The 18,836-nt window shown below is 38.7% G+C and overlaps 1 protein-coding gene across 1 annotated transcript; it reads right to left on the reverse strand.

Annotated features, from left to right (window-relative positions):
- Positions 1-1,040: 1,040 nt before the first annotated feature.
- Positions 1,041-7,343, reverse strand: tnni4a (troponin I4a). Its single transcript, XM_067427508.1, has 6 exons — positions 7,260-7,343; positions 4,617-4,664; positions 3,330-3,461; positions 3,081-3,170; positions 1,798-1,968; positions 1,041-1,515 (listed from the first exon to the last, which is right to left on the reverse strand). The coding sequence occupies exons 1-6, from the start codon at positions 7,341-7,343 to the stop codon at positions 1,429-1,431; spliced, it is 612 nt and encodes a 203-aa protein (XP_067283609.1). The 3' UTR covers positions 1,041-1,428.
- Between the last annotated feature and the right edge of the window lie 11,493 nt (positions 7,344-18,836).

Raw genomic sequence — 18,836 nt, forward strand, 5'->3', positions numbered from 1 at the left:
TTAGTATATGCATTAACTAACTAAGTTTAACAGTAACAGTATTTATTCATCTTTGTAGCATTAGTTAATAAAAATACAACTGTTCATTGTAAATTAAAGTTTATTAAGTAATATTCTCGGAAACGCCTACAGCATTTGATTTTGATAATGTAAAATTAACAATGAAAGATTAATAGATTCTTTAGAGGTACTTTTAACTTTTTAGCTTATGTTAGCTAATATAGTTAACTATTGTTAAAGGTATGTTTTTCATAAACTCTTTTTTAAAAACTGTATAATGACTGAAACTCTCTTCACATCCTGATAGCAATTTCAAAGCTAGCTTGCTATTGCTAGCCTCCCCAGAGTTGCCCACTCTTAACAAATGTAACCTTTTTACAACTAATTAAAAACAAATCTAAATGTTTGAATTCGTTTTAGATGAAGTATAGCCACAGCTATATCAAGCAACTGCTAATATCCACATTTACAAAAACATTTATGCCATAACCTAACCTATTGATTCACTGTTTGTAGTGTTTTATTTTTATTTTCTTCAGATAATTTAAGGTCAGTTTTGGCCTAAAGCTCTTTTTTTTCTGTGCTAAAGTGGTTGTGCTGACTCAGGTCATGATGACTGATGACATAGATCTGCCAGTTTGCCATCTGTCTGGTAATAGAGGATACAGTGCCACCCACATTTCTTCCCTTCAACTTCCTTGACTTCCTTTTCTAAACAACACTAAACCTGTCCACAGACAAAATGTCATATTTCACATGTTAACCAGTTGATGCATATCTTTACTGATAAACTAGTTGTGGCGATCACACTGTTTATTTAAGGCTTCAGGCCTGCTTAGAGGTTTGCGTGACTATTTCTCCCTCTGCTGTTGCGATAATGTCAGTTCAGTCAATGTAATATAAATGCAGAGCGCCATCTGTAGGTCAACAGCTAAAACTGCTTCGAACTGGTTATTTAACATGCAGTTCCTGTGGCATTGACATTAAAGCGTGTTTTAATCAAATGTTTGATCTTTTAATGAAGGACTCCGATTTCCGAATTCACTCAATAAGCTTTTATTAAAAATTAAACATTTTTTTTCCGTTTGTAAACTACAAACAGGTAATAAAATAATCATGCTCTTCACCCGAGGGCAAACAGTAGCCTTACTGGTTTCAATCAACACTGAATATGAAGCAAATATTTACACAGATGATATGATATAATATGAATATGAGGTTGCTCTATTATCGAATCACTCTCCATGGACAGTGCTCATACGTTTTAATCGCAGCAAATCACAATTTAATATCGCGTGCAAGCCACAGCTGGCTGCCAAAATAAATGAATAATTTACCATAAAATAATGTTCAAGGTGATTAAAATTCAAACAAACAACATGAGCTTTGTATCAAGATGCCCCTTTATCCTTTGCAGCATCTTTTTGGCTACTGTCCGGAGTTGAAAAGCTTCTTTCTGCCCTCCATGCCAGACATGGCCTCCACGTTTTTTCTCCAGTCCGTGACCTCCTCCTTCTGATGGAGAGAAAATGCTTCAGTGAGACAGAAAGACAGCGATGAGAGCAACTCAAATGGTTGCACAGGCACGGCGGACCGTGGCAACACGCATCAGACAGACAGACTGGGCGGTTTAAATGCCAGCATTTCATCACCACTAGGCCTTTAAAGAAATGACTTGATTTCTAAAATAGACACAGCACGTCTCTTTAGACACAGCACATCTGAGCAAATGAGCTGAAAGCACGCCTGTACAAGCAGCCAGACGGACTCCTGGTGACTCCTGAACTGGCGTGTTACCTTTTCTTCTTCCTTTTTAACTGTTTTGAGGTTTGCTTTGAAGTCAGCTTTCGTGACTCTGGAGTCCGTTAGCGCTCCTAACATGGCGTCTGCTGACTTCTTCACCCTTTTCAGATTCGGCCGCTTCATTTTTCCCTTCAGTTCATAGACCTTCTGAGTTAATGAGAGAATCTGGTAACAAACAAACAGTCCAGGTTTTTATTAATAAATCTGTAAAATTGTTATATCGGCAGAATAACTTTCTAAAGAATATACACCGGGGGTCCATTTGGAATAATTAAAGTCCCCCGGCAGTCAATAATTTTATCCCTTAAAACTAATCTGGCATATTTAAAGGCATATTTAAATGTCTTTCCTGTGAAAATAATTTATTCATGCCTTAATATAGCTTGAATTATAACTCTACACCCTTGCTTCATTTAGTATACGAAGAATCATGAATATGTTAATTAGTCCCCACCTCCACTCAATCACACCAGCACGGATGCATAAAATTCAGCTTTGCATCACAGGAATAAATTACATTTAAAATATTTTCGGTAACTTAATTGTTAGGAGACATATTTACATGTTACAGCATGTAAGTACTTTATTAATGACAGTAAATTATTCATAATTACTTATTCGAAGTACAATAAGTACATGTCACCTTAAAGGACGTGTATGTAAGATTGTGTGCAAAACTGGTACTGCAATCCCTTTTAAATGACTGTAGAGCGGTGTATCCCCTCTCCCCCTCGCCCTGACTCGAGGTTGCCAGATAGGCTGCAGGATCAGCAGGAACGTTTTTAGATCTGCAGCTGTGGTAACTAACGCAAATCTGGCAACCCGGACGCTGAAACACTACTGACTTTATGATTGGTAGATCGGTGGAGGGAGGAGCTTCAGGCCAAAACACAACATGTCAACATCAACATCAGCTGAGGGCTGCAATAACAACTTTTAAATGACAATATCCTGGCCGCACTACTGTTGTCAGTGATATAAGTATTTGAAATTAACATGATTTCTTAATGTCTAGTGACATATCAGGACCATTATTTGAATAACTGAAATGCATTTCTTACATACAGTTCCTTTAAATAGTGTAACCAAATATTCTAATAGAAAACAGTTATTTTTAATTGTAATCATAAAATATTACTGTAATAAACACATTCGAGTTTTTACTGTATTTCTGATCAAATAAATGCAGCCATGTTGACCACAAGTGACTTCTTTAAAATCATTTAAAAATCATACCGGTCCTAAACTATATGCATGTATATTCTCTATTTACATACCTCTGCATCATTTCTGGCAACTTTTATATTGAGGTCATATCGCACTTCATCAACAACGTCAATCTTTTGGTGCAAATCTCTACAAAGCTCCTGCAATGACAAAAGGATGACGCATAAACTCAAGTGGCTAATGTAAACACCATGAACACCATGCTTACCATGCTTATAATAGTCAGAGATATTCGGGACAGTCATCTGGCCGCAGTAAAAGCTCTCAATGTAAATATCTGACATAGTAAAGTTTTGCACCTGCAGTTCTTGGATAGACAGACCAGAGAGGTTGAGGGGCGGTGCTCTTTCCCTCAGGGTGTTTTCTCTTTCCAAATCTTTCTGCTCTTTTTCTGTCACCAGCAAGCTTTCTGCCTTTCTCAGCAGTTTGCTCTAAGGGTCAGGCGAGGAAAAAGTGAGAGACGTATCACGCTAGGACAAAATGCATTATTCCTCACTTTTGTCCACTAATAGTGTTTGGTGCTTATTTTAGCACCAATTTCACTAATGTGAATAATGTGTGATGGCACAAAGACAATAAACCAGTGCTGAATAATTTTTTTAAGGAAAAACACAAAAACACACACACACACACACACTCACACACAAACACATACACGCACATGCACACGCACACGTAGTGTTTCCATGTTTTATGGGGACTTTCCATAGGCGTAATGGATTTCTGTACAAACCGTATTTTCTATCCCCTTACACTGCCCCTGCCCCTAAACCTACCCATCACAGGAAGCATTCTGCATTTTTACTTTCTCTCAAAAAAACTCTTTCTGTATGATTTATAAGGTGTTTTCCTCATGGGGACCTAAAAATGTCCCCACAAGGACAAGGATTTCAGATATTGCCATCTTTGTGTCCCCATAACATAGGGATTACACGCACGCACGCACGCACGCACGCACGCACGCACGCACGCACGCACGCACGCACGCACGCACACACACACACACACACACACAAACACACACACACACACACACACACACACACACACACACACACACACACACACACACACACACACACACACACACACACACACACACACACACACACACACACACACACAACAAAATAAGTACAATATACACATATAATTGTGCAAACAATGAAATATCATAAACCTAAAAAATTACTGTAAAATAATGTTTCAAACAGATTTACAGAGGAATTAATGTGATTTTACAAAACTGTAAGTTTCACATTGCTTCTTTTCACATTCACTCCTCATTCACTTCCATGTATGTTTGTGTGTGAGTGTGTGGTCCTTTTAAACTCTATAGTATGGGGTCAAAATGTCCTTAAATGTCCCCAATAAGGATGCTAATATTCAAAATCCATGTCCTTGTGGGACACTTTGGTCCCCCATGACTACAATCAGCTTATAAACCACACTACGTTTTCTGTGATGATGGGGGTAGGTGTAGGGTTAGGGATAGAATATACAGTTTGTACAGTATGAAAATCATTGTGTCTATGGAAAGTCTCCATATAACAAGAAAACCCAATACGTGTGTGTTTCTGACCTACCTTTAGCAGAAGTCTGCGTGTTGCAGAGTACTTGGATCTGGCCTTTTTCTGTAAGAACAGGGAGAGTTAAGCCAAGCTCTTTAAATTCTGTGGTCCCGTTAAGACAATCCTGTGAGTGGTCTAATCTAGACACTCTGTGGTGCATGCATTAAACTGCCTGACCTGATTACTGTCTGAACTGCCAAACTGAGGGCTCACTGGCACATTGTAGTTTTAAGCAGAACAGAGTAAACTTACAGTGCAGATTAGTTTTTAACATGCTGTTCGGTGTCTTACTAAATTATTGAGCGACTAAATGCCATTTAGAGCTGGATTAGGTTCATCGATTCCAACATTCACTGGACTTTAATATATAGAGACATAACCACGTGTGCTGCTACTTTAAACTGTTAATCATTATGGAAACTATTAAAAGGGAAACATTTTGGAGCAAAGAAAACTTAATACAAAACCCTCATAATTCACTTACCGGTCTGTGAAGAAATCATTGCATGTAAAAACAAAACAAAAACAAAACAAAATTCAAACAAAACACAAAGAGCTACCAGTTTTTTATTTAAGGGAAAAATATGTGTTGGCTGCTTAGAAAGAAAATATGAACTTACAGTTCATAACCTGGTGTAAATAAGCAGTTTTGGACAAGTATGACATTGACAGGGTCAATAGCCTAATACAGATAATACTTACCCCTCAGACATGTCTGAAATACACTATGCGAGTCCTGAAAGAGAGCCAAAATAATTGTGGTCACTAGTGAGCACTTCACCATTCATATCTAAACACGTCAGGCATCACTAGTCAAATGCCAAACAACTGTCGTGGATTAAGGGTGACGCCGGAGTCAAGGGTTGCTCCTAAAAAAGGAGCATGTTTAAATGCATTAAATAAAGCCTGCTGTTCTTTGACATCAAAAGCTACAGATCCACTAATGCAATTCCGATATGCAGACAGTTAGCGGATGCTGGGTTTCGCTTTAATACCGGTCATCACTGTGACCCAAAAAACACGAGAAGAACCGTGACCTTTACTCCACCAATATAGCAAACCATCTCTCTGTGCACATCAGAGATTTTTTCAGTATCTTCAAAGATACATTCATTACAGCTTGTGGTTCAAAGAGATCGGGGTCCTGACATTTTGGCCCCGTGGAGAAAACAGTGACCTTGACTGTCTCACTGAACGCTGCACAGCGGGCAGGATGACACTGAACAGGGGTTAATGGGGTTCCTCTGGGAAAATGGTGCTGAGGGATGAAATTTACAGGCGGAATGAATGTGGATAGGGAGCGCATACAAAAACACTCTCAGTATGAATTAAACCCTGTGAAGGGAGATATTGATGACACATTGTCTGAAAACTGTCATGTAGTGAAAATAAATCTGGTGTAACTTTACACACTCACAAGGTACATGGGATGAATCAGCTGAGACAACAAAGAGGGATCCAGCAACATTATTGTGTATCAAAGTGAAAAAGGATATAATATGAGGGGAATACTGTCACTTACTGGTTTTAAATGACAAATCCTCAACAGCAACTTAGTTTTGGCTTTGGCTCTGCTAATGTTAATGTCCTTGATATAACCGGCAAGAGGAAATCGAGTCATTGACCTTCATGTTCAAGAAAAAAAAAAAAAAAGTTTATACTCCCTAGAACCTCAAGTTTAGGGTGTGTTCACACTTGGTAGGTTTGATTTGATTAAAACAAACTCTGGGGCGATGCTCTGTTAGTGCTGTTCATTTGATTAAGTGTACACGTCATCCGAACCCTGGTGCACACCAAACAAGCGGATCGCGACCCCTGAAAAGTTGAAATATGAACGAAACACAGACCAAAGATAAGATGTGACTGCACAAGCATACCTTGTTTTTTCCTTGTCATACAGTACTTCCAATGCCAATCCCAGTTCAATGTTAGAACCGCGTCTCCTTGTAGCAGATCTTCATTTGCGTGTGACAGAGGGATTCCTGACACTGTTTTGACTCCTTTACACACTTTATAAGCTGTCCACGAGTTGTCAGCTCCATCATACAGTGAGCGCATTTTTCCACGATGTTCCACAAGTTCTGTCGCAATTTTTTTTTTTGTTGGTATCTTTAGGGTCTGTGTTAAAAATGACAGATGAACACTAAGCGAACCAGGACTGTATGACTATAAGTGTGAACACACCCTTAGAACTACAATTTGCAGGTCAAAGCTTAAACTAAAGTCAAAATATGTTTCAATTAATTTTCATAAAGAGCCCTCATTAGTTTATGATGCTCTAGAGTTTGATGATGTAAAGCAATATGGGATGATTCATAGGACTATATCAAATACACTGGCAACATCAAACGATATAGAGTTACGACCAACCAAATCCATCCAGAATGTCGTTCCAGTCATGTTCCAGACACCCTGTCATTCACCTCACAACATCCAACACTATTAAACTGCATTCCCTAGTGCCATTATTCAAGCTAAAAAACATGCAAAAATAAACAAAACTCAAGCAAAGGAAATGAAAAACCCTTCCATTTGCTCAAATCAAAAGACTCTTCAACCACTCTTTGCTCTCTAACTAAAAAGACCTCTGAAGTGGACCTTTGATTTCTATGGCAGCCTGTTAGAAATGATAAAAAAGCATTGATACGGGGCTCTTACCTTTGAAGAGGAGTCCAGGAGCGTGAACAGAGGAATGATGTACGGAGGGAGACGACGTAGTGTGATTTTCAATGATTGATCCATGCGTCACCTCTCAAATGTGAATGGCCAACCAAAATAACCCAGCACAGCGCCTCCCATGAATGCCACCTTTTGGCACACCATTGTACTGGAATTACACAAACACACAATTAACACTCATTACCACTCTGAGTCACATGCATGTGGTTGATCCAGCATTGAAAATATTAGGTTTTTATAAAAGACAAGTTCTCATTTATTATAAATCATATATTCAGGTGATTAAGATTCCCATAGCCATGCTAAAGACAACAAAGACTCTGGGTGTCCCATGGTCAGGTGCTGCAGATATAAATGCACATAATTGTTAAATTGAGCATTTTATAGTGCCGTCTCATGCTATAATTCACCAATGCTCGGAGGCCTGAATTTCAAATGTGTCCTAGTATTCAGTCGAGCGTGGCATTAATTACAGGTGAATATCACCTCGAGACTGCTGGGAAGAACATGTAAATGGATCATAGCATTTAAGTCATAAAAACAGGGAGAAAGAGGCATGCCAAGAACATTTATCTCCAGTAGCAGTTTTGAGGGAGGTTGAGAGGCCAACTTTTGGTCTAAAAGCCTCAGGTCGATAAATGCATGACCCCATAATGCATTCAAAAGGGTTTTTATGGTTCAGCGACGGACTATGCGGCGAGTCGGTGTGGCTTTTGCGTATGTTAAGAGCCTCTGAGTCCGGGACGTGGGAGACAAAGCTCGGACGGTGGAAGGACACACACCTTTAGTGGAATCTGAAGTATGAAAGCGGCAGCTGTCGACAGGCACTGAAAGATGGAGTGAATACAAACGTCCCATGACGCATCGCTCATGAGCTCTTGTCTGCGCTGTATTGAATACATGTGCACCGCAGCACGCGCCTCTGATCGCATTTATTTTTAGGAGGGCTGGTTTTTATTTGTCGCTATCACACTCTTCACTGTCATCTCTGATAACACGACCCTGGCCTTTAAACTGGTCAAGGATAATGCAGGTTAAAGACCTAAGCTTGTAACTGAAAGTTTTAGGGGTCAAACAATGCAAGAACTGTGCTAACAAACTACTTTGTCAAAGATTTGTAATTCTACTGTTTTATATTGAATGGTCTTCTAAACAACCCTAGAGGTATGTACTATGACCTTAGTAAGAATAAGACTTCTTTTATAGACATTAAATAATCTTACCGACCCCAACATTTTAAACTGCAGTATAAATATCTTAGAATCTCTTTAAAAGAGATTTGCAACAAATGAGACGAGAATGCAGTCAGGCTATTATAAATGAATTCTAAATAGCATACCTCAGACCTCCTCAGATGGTCTTGGAGGAATTGGAGGAAATTATGGAGTTCATATTGAAGTTTTTGGCATTCAATTCCAGACTTTCTCTTGGCAAATGAGGACAGTCTGAAACATCGCTGAGGTCTCTTCTGGAGCTAGAGGAGAAATAACTGGAACTTTTCTTAGAAAAACAGAAAAATCAGAGGACAAAATTCTTCATTTGCTCTCCATCTCATTGCTGTCAAGGAGATCTCATTTGTGATGTTTCTTTCCTACGGGAATACATACAGAGCTGAGATCTGTTTAATTGATCAGTTCTTATGCATTTTCTTGACAGCGAAAAAGCCACAGTGTTTCTATGTTCATTTACAACATGAGAAAACCTCAGCAGTGAATGGATTTGCAGCAGAAATAATATTGTGCTCCAGGAAATGTTATTACGGAGAATTAAAGTGATTTCTTACTCTTGGTTTGTGTAATAATGTTAATACAAGCCCACTGTGGGATTGCCCCCGTCATTATGATAATTTTGTGTGCGGCTTCTTAACCAACAGCATAATAACCCATCCAAACTATCATCAATGCATGAAATAATTCCCCTTTAAGTGACTCCAAAATAAGGGCCCCTTCACTGCCAAGCAAATTTCACATATAATGTTCAGCTTGAATGTCCTGGAATTGTTATGGCCCTTTTTTACCCCCACAAACACATTACCAGACATGAACCTAAAATAATCAGCTGCTCATTCTGGCTACTGCTAATTTGCCTGCTTAATGATGTAAATTAACACACACACACACACACACACACACACACACACACACACACACACACACACACACACACACACACACACACACACACACACACACACACACACACACACACACACACACACACACACACACACACACACACACACACACACACACACACACGGTTCTGAGTCATGTGGTTTCTGTTTTAATTACATTGGATTTGCATAATGATTTCCCATTAAGCAATTCCCCAGTGACCCCATGCAGATAGAGGAAATTGCTCTCAAATGCCCACCCTATTACAACAAGACTGACGTCACTCCCTGTCCATCACCGCTGGCAACACAGCAACCACTTGCCGAAAACACGCCTACCAAGAGTGACAGTGTGGTTCATGGGTAATGAAGTCACTAATCACTTGCAAGCAAGCTGGTTATGGATGGGGATGGGACAGGGGTGTTTTCATGGCCGACAGACAGTACTCGAAAATGTCAGTGGTCTCCCAGCATGCAGGGGGTCTTGATAAATCCACTTCTAAAGCATGCGCCATTACAAATCACGGCAAAACCCTAAACAGACTGTGAATCATAGCAGGTGAAACACCCAGGTAGCAGCAGTGAGCATATGGACTTTTTCCACATGTCCAGGGTTCTCAGAAGTCTAAACTACAACAAATAATTTTTGCATTTTAGATTATGTAACATCTAAATTTCATCTATTTTTTTTTGGTTTATATGACTTTACAAAAGAGGAAAAGGTAAGATTTTTTACAGTGTCCTTGTTACCAGAGGTGTAGTGGTAAAAAAAGAGGTGGGTAAACTATAAATTCTGGGTGACTGCATTGTGGTCACGGTAAGGTGGGCCACTGCCTACCGGTGTATGCAGCCCGATCTCACGGCAATTCGTACTAATACAAGGTGGCTAATATGAGCACATATGAGAGAACACACTAGAACATATTCACATTAAACAAGCTGGAATCAAAGAATTTGACTGTTGTCTTAAAAAATTACTTAAGCCGACTAATCGATTATCAAAATAGTTGTCAATTTCAGTTTTTGCCAATTGCTAATAAGGCAGGTGCAGATTAACGACAGAAGGATGAATTTGGTGCCACATATTTTAATTTAAAGAAAACCCAGTTTCTGTAATTAACAGAAGAAAGACAATATAAGTTGGACTGTAGTTTCCACAAGTGTAGCCTAATGGCTGCCGACATTAACAGACGATTTTGCTAAACTATAAAAACAATAAAACCAAAAATGTTCTATTTGAACACAAAATACACTGTATCATTACAGCTTTATTACAGGGTTTCGACATGCTCTCTATAAACCAGCTGCCTGTGATTAATTAATATCACAACAATGTCCAGAGTGCCTCTTTGTCCACTTGAAAAGTGATTGAAAAGTGTCACAAGCTGATTAAATATACTACAAATGGATAATTGTCATTTTGAAAATTTCTGGATATCCATTTTTGAATCTTGGTTGCGTGTCGTTCATGAATGATTCGTTCATTTTGAACGAATCTTTAATATGACTCGGGACTACCGAGTTGTCTCAGAGAGTGATTCGTTCATTTTGAACGAATCTTTAATATGACTCGGGACTACCGAGTTGTCTCAGAGAGTGATTCGTTCATTTTGAACGAATCTTTAATATGACTCGGGACTACCGAGTTGTCTCAGAGAGTGATTCGTTCACTTTGTTTTGACTGCACGTGCGCATTACGCAACATATGGGTTCTGATTGTTCTGATTCTGAATCGACAGGTGAGATCCGAGTCTTTTGTTCTTCCTGTCAGTCCCATAGAGACGGGAAGAGAAAAGATTGGTTCATTTTGCTGAACGAGACTCAAAGATCCGAGTCAGTAAAATGATCCGAACTTTCCACTACTCTCACTGACAGTTGCAGCACGATATGAAAGACAACCAATGAAAATGAACAATATGAAACTAAAACGACACAAGCTTAATTTAAAATGGCTTAGGAACTGTAGGCTATTTAGAAGTGGATAAACTCTATTTAGAGGTGGATAAACGCACTTTGGAGGTGGGTAAACGCTATTTCTGAATTTTGGGAGGTGTGTAAACGGCGTTTACGTGCGTTTAGCCTCCACTACATCCCTGCTTGTTACACATTACTTACCATAGTAATAACAGCAAAGTATGGATACTTACTTGCAATTGACCCTCAACCAAACCCTAATCCTACCATAACCCTATAGCAAGAACATGCCCCTTTTTGCAAGATATAATATAAGTCTCAGGACTTCCGAGTTTGTCTGTGAAGTTTCAGATAATTTAATATTCAATTTTAAAATTGGCATTTTTTGGGTTTAAGAAAAATGAGCAGTTTTGTGTGCATTTCCTTTAAATGCAAATAAGCTGCTGCTCCCCACTCCAGAGGGCGAAGCCTTCACAGCTTGTGAACAAGAGAATTAAAACTGAAACATGATGATCATCTCTATAGCAGAAATGCTCATGTGACTGCAGTTCTTCTTCATCATCATGAAATATTATCATCTGCATGCGTTGTAAAGCCGTATCACTCTCAGCTTGAGCACACACACTCAACGTATGCACACAGAGTCTGTGAGAAGGCGTCCGTGAGAAGGCTATTAAACAAGACTAGCTCTCTTTCATGTGTTATTGTGATTAAACTGTCAAATGCACGGTTATGTTCTGTTATGTCAAAAACATACAAACTTCACATAAAAACAATTGGTTATGCCTGTGCACGTATGCAGCCAGTACAGAAATCCTGGTGTACTAAAGTGAAAGCAGTATAATATACAGTACCTAATGCTATATATTCATATGAATCAAAGAACAGAAGAAAAACAGAAAATCCCTCACTGTTCTTGACTGAATAACATTAGTAGCTTTATTAAGAGCACATTTCTTACTTGAATGCTGTTGTTAAATGCTCTGGCAAGGAGATAAACATGGCAGAATTCAGCTATAATACTTGACAGTATTATGCATCTTCTGAAAGTGTACAGAATCTCTGGATCAATACAAAGGAAAAGAAGAAACAAAAATAAGCGATATAAGCATGGCTTGATTTGCGTTCACACCAATTACAATCTACATAATTACCTTAACAATTGCAACTGTAAAAAGCCTTCACGTGCTTGTAGAACTTGTAATTATAACGTGTAAACTCATAATTTTCTGAGAGTTACATACCATGTGGCCGCTGTACCACCTGACCAATGCAAATTTAAGGTGTGTTCTACCTAAAGTTGCACTGTGCAGACCAACCGGTTTATGACATTAAAGTATTCTTCTTCTGTTCCCTTCAGGGGTCGCCACTAATCTTCTGCCTCCATCTAGTCTTATCCCCTGCATCCTCTTTTCTCAGACCGACTACCTTCATGTCCCTCTTCACTACATCCCTAAACCTCCTCTTTGGTCTTCCTCTTGACCTCCTGCCTGGCAGCTCTAACCTCAGCATCCTTCTACCAATATATTCACTCTCCCTCCTCTGAACATGTCCAAACCATCTCAACCTGGCCTCTCTAACGTTGTCTCCAAAACATCTCACATGTGCTGTCACTCTGATGTACTCATTCCTGATCCTATTCATCCTCATCACTCCCAAAGAGAAGCTCAACATCTTCAGCTCTGCTTCCTCTAGCTCTTCCTCCTGTCTTTTCCTCAGTGCAACTGTCTCCAAATCATACAACATCGCTGGTCTCACTACTGTCCTGTAAACCTTTCCTTTCATTCTTGCTGGTACTCTTTTATCACACAACAGACCTGACATTTTTCTCCACCCATTCCAACCTGCCTGCACACGCTTCTTCACCTCTTTTCCACACTCCCCATTTCCCTGGACTGTAGTGTTGACCCTAAGTACTTACAATCCTGCACCTTCTTTACCTCTTCTCCCAGTAACCTCACAGTTCCACTTGACCTCCTCTCACACACATATTCTGTCTTGCTGCGACATATGACATTAAAGTATTACAAGAGCAATTTAAAAGCAAAGCTTACTTTTTTACAATAATCATGTATATGATAATCATAGAGTGAATGCAGCATTATGCACATTTAAAATAATGAGATCATCAAACATTAAACAGCATATAAATCAAAACTGCCTAAAGTTACCAAATTAAATGTCGACCCAGAAAGAGATATTGGACTGTGAAGCTTTGAGGGTGTTGATTGGCTCCCTCTACTCTGTTCTATGTTTTGATCATCATTCTAAAACCAATCTGGACAAAGTTGTTGATAAAACTACAAAAGAATGCTGGTGCTAGCTGGAGAGGAAAAAGTGAATCAATATTACTCTGTACTTAAATACGCATATAATTACACTGTAACAATTATGCACACATTAAAATAAAGTGTAGGAAATCAAAAACATAGAGAGATTGATTATGTTGGTCTGAAGAGAGAAATATGCAAAATCTGCTCTCTGATTTCTCTCTAATTTAATGCCAAGGTAAGAAAATACCAAGTAGTGTTGAAAATGTACATTACATTTTAGAAAATGAAAATATAAGAAACTTTGCTAGATTTACAATGTTAAAGTCACCATGAAATAGATTGTTTTATTTGAATATTGCAGTATTTATTACAAATAATTAATCCATGCACATAATTTTTTTTATTAATGTGCCCTTATAAAATTGAATCAAAATAACCGTTCATGCCACGTCGAAATTACCACAATTCACCCTTCACCACAAGTTTGATTGACAGGCGATCAGACCAATCACATTGCTCAATCTTCCGTTTTGTCCGACAAAGCAGTCAGGGGAGTTAGAAGCTTAACATTGGTGGACTTGAACTTGAAAAACGATGTATACTGACATCTTGCCATGGTTTTAGTGTCCATTCAAGTTAATTTGATGCTTGTCAATGAACTAGAAGGAAGAGATGATCGGTTCATGAGCAGCTTTAACTACAGCTGCAACAGTGATCAGAACATATGAGATAGCCACAACACGCTATTTATTGTTTTAATAATAATAATAATAATAATAATAATAAAAAAATTGTTTCATCTCAAAAGTAACTTGCTCTGTCCTGTCTGTCAGTGTGTTGTTAGTGTCCTCTGTGCTCCGCAATGTATTTTCTGTACGTGAGAACCTGTGTGGTGTGAGAGCACCATAGCTTGTCGGACATAGTACAGTACTAAAGGGAGCGGGTCTTTGCGAATAGTCAGTTAGATTCTGACTTCTAAAAAGTGTTCATGTAAAACTGTTAATTACAACTTTGAAACTATGCTCTGACTTGTACCATGTGAAATATGCACCACCTGACCACCACTGCAGATTCATTTTGCCATTAGTGTTGCCATAGAAACACATAATTCCGTCTAAGGATGTAAACAGCTCCTTGTAAAATGTCGTGAAATGTCCAAGGGCGGGACGACCTGCCACTCACATGAGATCAACCAAACCCCAACCATCCAATCAGTTCTCAAAAGGACAAAATCAAGCCCCATCCCATATTTTTTTCTTGTACAAGCCATTCACTCGCCTGTGGCAAGACTATTGCAACTTTCGTTTCATGTTGACTTTGTGGAAACGTGTTATCACAGTTGAAAAAGGTCTATAGGCTTGCACATCAAACACCCGAGGTGGGCATTCTGAAAAGAAAAACTACCCAGCGGTATCATTTACCTCAGGAGTGCCGCAGTAGTACGGGTAATGGTTAGCGAGATCCATGCACTTTATTACATTATGCTTGACTGATCAGAGAAAACTATGTGAGTCGTCGCTGCCGTCGTTCTCTCTGCGGGGTGTTGTGTGAGCTGTTAGCCTGTGGGACACTCGCTCTGTTTCTGTCTTCACCCCAGCTCTCAGGGGGGAGTCGACTGTTTAACACGGACGAGAGCACCCGTTCCCGGGGCAGAGCGAACATGTTTTTCTTGATAGGAGAATGAAGCGAGGAACTTGTTGCTGTGTTTTGACATGCTTTAAAAAAAAAAAAAAAAAAAAAAAAACTCCACTATTCTCAATATTCAAATATTCAGGTTGTTTATCTGAACTAGGGCATTTTCAAATTGTACGGTGTACCGTGAGGAGCATTCAGGCATCCCCCCCCCCCCAATCAGGAACAGCCTTTATCTGACCTCAAACAGCCCCAGTGTGACAGGACCAAACAAACATCAAACACACACATTTATACACACTGGAACTGGCTATCAAATATTTAGTCCGTGTTGCACTTGATCATTATGCTAATGGAATGTGAGCTATTGAGAGAAACATCTGCCCTCAATCCACTGCTCCTGTAGATAGTAGCTTTGAGAAAAATATGGATCAGATGAAAGAAAATTCCCTTTCCCCTTATGACACCTGCAAGTACACATGAAATTGTTTTCTGCTTTTTACTTTCAGTTGGAGCCCTAAACATGAAGTACTGAAAGCTGATTGACAGTAGCCTAAAAGGTGACCTTATTTCTGAAATAGATGGCTACTGTAATGATCTGTATTGTAAACATAAACACAGTACTGAAATATAATTTTCAATACAGACATAACAACACTCTTTTTCCTCCAATGTTCGTTGACAGACAATAGTGTTAGTGCACATTTAAAACAGTGTCTGAGATCTGACCAACCCAAACTCATTGTAAAAACATGCACGTGGCACATTTTTGCACATATTTAATCAGTTCTTGCATATTTCACAACACTTTTAAAGTTAAAAGTGCTTTCAGTTGTTTCCAAAACAGATTTTATGTTGGATATTGTTCGTACCGCAGCAATTCAGAAATTTTTGTTGCGATTTGTTACAAAATGTTTGGTGAGTGAAGCTAAAAATGCATACATTTTGATCAGAAACTGCCTGTGTTTTATTATGTTGGTTGTTGTATGTATCGCAGCAGTTCGGAAATGAAATGACCAGTGAGTGCGGTAAAGCAGAGATGGGCATAAATACATGGAAATGTATTTAAAATACAAATACAAAATACTGTGAGGAAAAATGTATTTAAATACAAATACAGTATTTTATATTTTGAAAATACACCAAATACATGTGAAATTTGCAATTCAGTGCAGGTATACCTATTAGGCTGAAATCTATCTGGGCCTATTCTGAATGTCAAAAAAATATTTAGATATGTGCAACTGCTTAGAAAATTTCGTTTTCAATTTGAATTTGAATTTACTTTCACGTCAGTAATAATAACAGAAAATTACATCAATAACTCATTGGCCATCGCTTCTTTTTCCACTCCAACATTCCAATTATTCCTGTCCTCTAAAAGCTGGACAGATATATATGTTTACCCCGATAGGCCTATGTAAACGATTTAGAAAAAGTTCCATCGATTTAAAGTTTATATCATTGTACGAATCTATGATATGTATTGTCATATGATATCACCCATCCCTTTTCCCCATCTAGCGATGTAAAGGTATATGACCATCCAGTAAATATTAGTTTCTGTTCCTCTCAATTCCGATTTCGTTTTAACTCCTACGGTGGCCGCTTTAGTCCAAGATTAACATGGCTTCCAGTTCGACCTCGTCCATGAGTATTCCTTCAAGCGATGAGGTTACTTTAGAAAACTATTATAATTTGCAGTTATTTAAATTGTCAGTATATAGCAGTCTCAAGCAATCCCCCTCTTCACATTCGACACGGTGCCATCGAGTGTTAAAACGCGAAAGGCAAAGCTTGAATTTACGGATATGTCCCTCTTTGGCTAATGTACTTTCAAGATGGAGGGGCAACATGGCGACCAGCATTCGAACTCCTCACCCGTATGTATTTTCAATGGCATATTATAAACTTACGAGAATACTTTATTACTTGAAAGAAGAAAATATACATTAATGAGCACATATATTTTTGAGAGAACTGAGGGGTTTTAACTAAAAAATAAACTAAAAAAGTTACACAGTGTAGCTTTAATAAAACACATTTGACAAGCTACTTTAATCAACAAGTAGAATTGACCATGACATCCTCACCTAATGCCGCCTTCACGTGCTATTGGAAATTTGATAATTCCCACGACTTTTGAAGTCATGATTACGAGCTCATCGCATTCACATTTGAAATGTGAGCAATTTTTTACCTAGGAAACTCGTAAATACGATAATTCCGAGAGCACGTGAAGGCAGCATTATTCCAGCAATTTTGTAAAGTTGCCAATCCAAGACTGGGTTGTACAGCTGCGGCTCACGTGAATGAATGTTGGAGGGTTGGGGGGAGAGGCGTGTCTGGTCTGAACTAGTAGATGCATGAAAACAGCTCCTGATAAAGAGGTTGATTGGCTCAAAGTATTTTGAGTATTTTGATAATACAAAAATACACATCTTAAATGTAGTTAAATACAAATTACATTAGACTTTTTCCAAAGGCTTTAAAATACAAAATACAAAATAGTATTTTGTATTTCAAATACGTATTTTAAATACCTGTATCTGAAATACTGCCCATCCCTGGATAAAAGTAATGATCTACTGCATGTTAAAGGGGTGATGAATTGAGAAATCAACTTTCCCTTGACCTTTTGATATATAAAAGGTCATGGTAATATAAGATTATACTGTAAGTATCTGAGCTAAAAACTTCCTTTTTAGTCAAAGAAAAGCTTTTATAGACACCAGGCCCAGAAAACGATTGTGTGCTTCATCCTTAAGTCATCGCATGACGAAACGCCGCCTTTACAAAACGTCTAATTCAGTAGCTCCACCCACCGACTCATGGAGCTGTTCAGTCGATCAATAGCCAGCAGCAATAACCATGTGGAAGAAGATAGCAAGCAAGATATTGTGGAAGAACACAGTCGCTGCATAAGCTTTCTTCGGATCATAATGGGTGATACTTCATTTTTTTTTTTGAAGTTCCAGCTCACGTGGGAAAGATCGCAATTGATTCATTTCGCTGCGGAATTGTTTGCAAACAAGCCTCAAGTGCTGAAGTTGCAGACACAATGCTGTGCCTTCTATATTGGGTCCGACAGGAATGGTGCAACAAACTTATGTGAGTAAAACGTCTTTTTTATATGTAGTATAATAGTAATCCGGGGACTATGTGTTTTCCAGTTGGGCTAAAAATGTACGCCCGTCGGTTTTTTTCAATTCTTTCTTGATCTGGTTGCGCACGTGTGTGTGTGTGTGTGTGTGTGTGTGTGTGTGTGTGCACGCAGAGTTCGAGCTTATATCAACTGATCGTGAAGGCCATGTAATAATTGCGGCTTCCAAAATTATCTCTCCCTTATGTGAACTGACAGGGGCATAGATATGAGAGTGGAGCTGAAGCTCAATAAATATGCAAATCTTATCCAATCCAAGTCGTGGGCATTTACTTCCAAGTCTCCATTTCGGCATGCCCATCAAAACCCAGTGTTCAGAAGACATTGTGTTAACAAAAGCAAACACTATGTCTTCAAAACAACAAAACCAAATCTGAGATAAAAAGGCATTTGCTGAAGCATCCGTGTCATTTTAGCTTTCTTCTACAAATACAAATGGCTCATGACTTGAGCGCACTGCA

The sequence above is a fragment of the Pseudorasbora parva genome, chromosome 20 (genome assembly GCF_024679245.1).
Source record: "Pseudorasbora parva isolate DD20220531a chromosome 20, ASM2467924v1, whole genome shotgun sequence".
Taxonomy (NCBI): Eukaryota; Metazoa; Chordata; class Actinopteri; order Cypriniformes; family Gobionidae; genus Pseudorasbora; species Pseudorasbora parva.

Coding starts and splice junctions, on each gene's coding strand:
- tnni4a (XM_067427508.1), bottom strand. CDS start 7,343: ATGGATCAATCATTGAAAATCACACTACGTCGTCTCCCTCCGTACATC. Junction 4,665..7,259: donor TCCTGGACTCCTCTTCAAAG/GTAAGAGCCCCG, acceptor CTGTTCTTACAG/AAAAAGGCCAGATCCAAGTA. Junction 1,969..3,080: donor TTGCCAGAAATGATGCAGAG/GTATGTAAATAG, acceptor GTTTGTTACCAG/ATTCTCTCATTAACTCAGAA.